This window comes from Ylistrum balloti, unplaced genomic scaffold, assembly GCF_031769215.1.
Source record: "Ylistrum balloti isolate Yb309-2 unplaced genomic scaffold, AGI_CSIRO_Ybal_v1 Utg371212, whole genome shotgun sequence".
Lineage (NCBI taxonomy): Eukaryota > Metazoa > Mollusca > Bivalvia > Pectinida > Pectinidae > Ylistrum > Ylistrum balloti.
The window spans coordinates 117,101-123,398 of NW_026782658.1; the positions used below are offsets into that span (position 1 = coordinate 117,101).

At 34.1% G+C, this 6,298-nt stretch overlaps 1 protein-coding gene across 1 annotated transcript in view; it reads right to left on the reverse strand.

Annotated features, from left to right (window-relative positions):
• Positions 1-6,087, reverse strand: part of LOC132561481 (proton-coupled zinc antiporter SLC30A2-like) — a 30,133-nt gene extending 24,046 nt beyond the window's left edge. Inside the window, exon 1 of the mRNA XM_060226189.1 lies at positions 5,924-6,087. Within this exon, the coding sequence (XP_060082172.1) occupies positions 5,924-6,087 (164 nt within the window). The remainder of the gene's footprint in view (positions 1-5,923) is intronic.
• Between the last annotated feature and the right edge of the window lie 211 nt (positions 6,088-6,298).

The following is a 6,298-nucleotide window of genomic DNA, read 5'->3' on the forward strand; positions in this document are numbered from 1 at the left end:
AAGGTCTTGATTGAGAGTTTTTAGTTCAAAGAATCACTTTGTGTCTAAAGATATTTAACTTAATTCCATGCTAAATACAATGCAGCATAAAATGTGATTTTCTCTTAAGGTAATCAAGACCTTCTTGTGTTTATTTGTTTTACATATATCAAATATGATATTAAAACAAAACAAACACACAACATTAATAACAGTATAAATATTCCTGTAAAAGACCATTGGCCAACCAATAACTTCTTACTCAATGTCAGGGGGTGGACAATTAAATCGCAGGTGTTTTTCATGGAAATGTGAACAGCAATATAGGAGTGTGATCATAACCAGATATGGGCTTATTGCTAGATGGCTATGGAAATTTCTCCATGCTATGGTTCTACATGACTGAACATACAAGTGAGTTGAAGAAGCAATTAGCTTTTTTTTAAAGAGTCGACTCAGAAAGAGTCACATCTGATGCACCATGACCATGTAAGTTTTGAATTTTTGGGTAAAGAAAATGAGAAATACTTATAATGTAATGATCTGATTCCATAATGTGATAAAAAATGAATAACAATGTGTTATATCATCAACCTTACCTAAACAGCCATAGAAAGACAGCAGATGATGGCAGCCTGTGTAAAATTATTTTGCCTTGTTATCATCCTATAGTTTATCAACACCACAGTGCAGCTGTTAAACTTCAGCTTTCAAAAGCTGAACTTCTTTTTAGACTTTGATGTTTTCACGAAGACGAGGGTCATCTTCACATTGCACACCTATTAAAAGAATGCAGAAGATGTTAATCAACCTGCAAACAGCATCAAGACGCTTGTTCATAATATGACTTGTGTAAGTTAATGTGTAGCATTTTCTGCAGTTGACAAAGGCAAATATCAACTTCAACTAAAAGCTGTGGGTGAATAATTGGAAAGTTAAATAAAAATTTGCCCGAACGGAAACTGCCATTGACCAAGCCTTCTCAGGTGATCTCGTCTTGATCATTTATCACATTATCTAAAGCAGTTGTCTATTTCCTAAATGGGTTGAAATGGTTTTAGTTTATTCTTTATAGTTATTAAATACTTCAATATTTTTTTCATACATAATTGAAATTTTGTTATGCATTCATCTAGTGGTAAACAAAAGCTCCAGCCAATGTGCATGTAATGAAATAAATCCATAATAGTGATTTATATGTAAATAAAAAAGATATAATCAAATATTCTAGGATTTAAGTTGGAGTAAATTGTAAAAGCTGATTTGCATTTATGAATGAAAACTTTCTATATGTAAATGAAGTGAGGTAACACTATATGTCAGTGAATTTAACTTTTGAAATGTTGATAAGTTTTTATTGTATACTATTTCACTATCTCTACAATACCTTTGCTATCGTACATCTCGGTATCATCACACTGCTGTTCATTGTTATCTGGTGATTTCATTCTGTCATCTGCCATGTCTGAAGTGTCTGCTACACAGCAATAGACAGTGTGTAGGTGTAAGGACAGACTCTGCATGTGGGTCTCCATTTCTTGCTGACTGAGGACAGTTTCTTTGGAAGTCTAGAACACATACAACAAACATTTAGATAGATGGGCCTCCACTGTAATGGTAGTTGTAGTACTTTACTTCAGCATGGCAACTACGGTTGGTCAGAATGAAAAATATAATGAAATTCAGTATATCTCAAAACAGAATTGGTAAAATATTGTAAACAATAGTCCTCTATCAAAGATTTCAAACCTTCATACTTTACATGACTTGTGTACGTTCATTTGTCACAGGTCATACAAACACATATTAATGAAGTGGATATATTCTAATTACTACTATCAATGTAGTACAACCACTCGTCTTATGATGTTTTTTCCCTAAATCATCAATTTTGCTAAGTGTGCTTGAATTAAAAATGTGTCTATTTATAACAATTTCTTTGTTTGGCAGAGTTGTACATGTACTTTTGTACATACCATGTATGAAATTGTGAATGTGTAGTTTCCAATGAGTTTGATTGATGTTTTCATTGTTGGTGTTGTCAAGTATCATCAAATTATATATTGTAAGTTTATCCCTGGATAAGACTTAATATAGTCCGTGTCTTTATTCTAATCCTTTTTTGAGATTCTGTGTTTAGGTGTTTACTTTTATTGATAATTTATCAAGTCACAAACTTTATATTGATAATTAAACCCGTGGAACTTACACTTTAGTGTCGTTGTGGATATTTCCTAACACTAAGGCTAACCAGGAGAAAAAACCAATAGGTACGCCTTTGAGCTGCCTGTTGGCCACTATTTTGTCTATAGCTACCTTGATTCTGACATTCTGACCTTGTTCTTCTAGTACATCTGAAAAAATACAAAATGCAAAGTCTTTTATGTGGCAAACCTTCACCTCCTGAATGCACCTACTGCAGTTGAAACAAAATGAAATTGGACAAATTGGATACATTGAAATTTACTATACCTTTGTCAGATCCCTGTTCAAGATACGTTCTCTTCTCCTTTTGTAGAACACCTTTTTTTCTTTATAGCTGAACACTGATGGAGAATAGTAAACACCATCTCTTTGTCTGCATGCCACCCAGAAATAAAGTGTGCTGAACATATGTATGAAATAAAGATGGGCTGCCAACTTTTTCTAATGATACATCTCCCCCAAATACTTCTCTTGTGCTTGCCTTTTGGAAATTTGAGGAAGGATATGCCTCATTCCTTCGCACATACATTTGCTTGATTCATACCCCTGTACATGTTACAACTTTTCATCACCTTCTCTATATTGTCAATGAACTGTTGCCACCCACATGTGTTTATACACATGCACGAGTTACTATACCACAGTTGAGTCGGAAGGGTCTATTTGAAATTTTTTAATACCTTTTCCATCATATCAGTGAAATTTGTGCAAAATATACAATTCACGGAAAAAATTCAAAGTTTTAAATCAAGAGATTACCACTTGCATAGGTATTGGATATTGAACCCAGGAGAACAAAATTTACAACAGATTATAACTGTTTATTTTGATGCCCTAAAAACATGCACTTGAAAAATTAAAATTCAAAAGTGGAGAGTGTGCTTCCTTTTTATTTCCTGGAAAGATCAAAGATTTTGTGAGGCTGCCCTAATTGATTTTAGGGATTATCCGGAATGCAAAAATTTATGAGCAACAAAAATAAATAAAGTTATAACTGTAAATATAAATGCAAACTATCGGAGTTGACATCATCCAAAACCATGACGGAATGTTGAAAACAACTAGCAAGATGGTTAATTACCGATTGGTAAAGACACTGGTCATGCAGTGTGGAACATAGAAAATTATGTCAGTTATATATGACTGTCTTTTGAAACACTTTGATTTTCGACTATTAAGAAATAACAGTATTAATTATATTATCTTTCACGCTGGATATCACAACGGAAAAGCCATGTGGCTTGTCTGCTTGTATAATGACAGAAGTTAGCATTGACATATTAGTATGCAGAGCCTGCATTGGATATTACGACTACATTTTTTATTATCTATAAAAATTGGCCTCACTGGTGTTTATGAAGCATGTCTGTGAGTTTTATAATCATATAATTACTTATTCATCATTATAAGGATGGTCTTCTCACTATTATCTCATTAAAATGTGTAGTGAAAGACCATTGTCCTTTGATCGAATACACTTGCCTACATGCTTTGCATATGCAGATCACTTGAAATACAGATTCAGGGCCTCAGTGGTGTGTCAGCTGGCACGCGCACAATGTTGACAGGGACATGTGTGACATGGATTACAAACCAGAGATGCCAATGTGTTATATATACATGTCTCTGAGAAAAGTAATCATATGATTATGGGATGTATCCTTTCTTTCAATTTATTTCATTCCCTATTAAATCAACAAGTCGCAAAGTGTGGCATTATCCCCCACACCCGAGTGTTGTATAGAACCAAAATATATAGATATATATATATATATATATAATGATTTGTGACTTCACTCAATTAAGCAATAGTGCAAATGTAACACCTTCTTTTGTCAATTATCAATGAAATTGCCTTCAATCTCCTCAACTTCAACATCTTATATATCAACCTTATAGTAAGAGTTTAGATCTTGATGTAGATTCTAGCTGTGTGTCTGACTGTCAATATTTTAATAGAGCTTGGTTCTGTCCATGAACAAATATATGCAACACTCTGTAAGATCTGGAGTAAGACAAGAAGTCACAAAAAATCGAAAAATATGATGGTAACAAAAAAGATAAATAATAAAATGCCTTCATTTAGAAACGGCACAACTAGGGCACTGACCTAGTATATACAAAAAGTTTTGTGGAGTTCAGTGGAATGTTTCGAAGTTGTAGCAAAGAAAGGAAAGTTATCACTAATTTTGTGTTTTTTGACTATGTTTCCACAGTAACAGAAAAAATATGAAAAATGAAATGGAATCAATAGCAAAAGGCATGACTAGGCGCTAACTTAATATATACAGCAAGTTTTGTGATGTCGATTTGAACAGTTATGAAGGTATAGCCCATCAAAAAGCCCTCAGACAGACAGACGCATGATCGCACGTAGCCCAAATTAGTATTTCCTGCAAACATGTTCGCTGCGGGTGTCCATAACGAACATGTTTGCTGGGAATATTAATAACACATATTCCTTGAGGAAAATTTATCTCTCCATATCTCAACCAATTTTACAAATATCAACATGAAACTCAAGGATGTAATATAACCATATTTAGAATACATTTTTTTAATGTTGCTAACTTTTTTGAGTATTTTTGTCAAGAGTGTCTAAAGACACATCACGTATACCCATGACATTTGTGTAACATGTATATACCAATGTCAAGCTGGCATTCTCCTCAAAGTAAAATCATCGTAACTCTGTCATTTTTCATAGAAATGAAATTGAAACTTTGAATATTTATGTATTATAATAACATGAACTACATATTTTTTGAAGTCACTTATTCTATTTAGTATTTAATGATATATAGTTTAGACACTGTCCTCCAGTGTTAAACACAATGTACTGTGCAATCAACGAAAATTTAACTCTCAATCAATTTTACAAATATCAATATGAAACAGTGTTTCGCGATCTATGATGTCCCTAACTATATTGCTTGTTCTAAAATATACTTCCTGAAGAGTCTTTACAACTCAAATCAAGAATTGATTTCAATGATCCCATCATTCTGTGCATTCTGCAAGCCATATTGTTCCCTCTTAGAAAATTCTCTGCAAACCACACAGAGGAATACTAAATTGAGATTGACGCAAATCTCAATCTGTATATTTTCATGTTTCCCAGTCTGTCAAATTTGCTAAGTTTTAGTATAAAACTTGATTGTCTGATAGTGACAGTATGTATGCATGACACTGTTATGAAAGATGGTGGCATAGTTTATAGCATACGACTGTCACCAGGTGTCACTGATAATGTGTTGAAATATTTCCATCAATGAGAAAGATGGGTTGGTAATAAAGAGTTACTTCCAGACTTTGACAATAGGCTGAAAGCATAATTGCATAACATTTAGACTATATACTTGAATCTAAACATTTAGACTATATACTTGAATCTAAGCCTTTAGAAAAGGTGCACACCTTAACATTTTCGCACCATTATTTTTTTATTTATTTATTCCATTAACGTGTCATTTCAATCAAAATCATGGTTTTATCTAATACATGTGTAGTTCTAGATAAACGTAAGTCGATTTAACCTTCTCTGACCCAATGATGTCAGCAGAAACAGAAGTGCAGTCACGTGTCCGATATACATGTGGGTCGTTTCATGTGAGAGAATTTGAGGTCTGAGCTGTAGATATGTTTCAGTTTCATCACTATGTGGTGGGTCTGAAACTTTTAATGAGCAAAGGATATACAAGAACACACACATTCGTGTCCACAAGCATCTGGCTATTACCTGCTATCGTCATGCCCCCCGTCAATATAATTTTGTACATCACTATCGGTTAGACTCAAGCTACATCGGGAACGAGGTCGTCCCGATCTTTGTCCAGGGTTGGGAGTTACGACTTCTACCCGTGGAACAAGCAACGGTGCATCCTCTGCTCCCGAATCGGCCATCACGATGTGTTTACGTACAATGCGCATGCGCACTTCCCGAACATAGGACCAATGTTTGTAAACAAAGATAACGATATCGGCATACACCAGTGATAATCTAAACATTATGATGACCCTAGCTGGCATGCATTGACATATATCACTAGCTTGTACATAAATATATCCATAGTGCGAATTCCAGGTAATCTTCTTTGCTAAGTAGGTCAAGAGG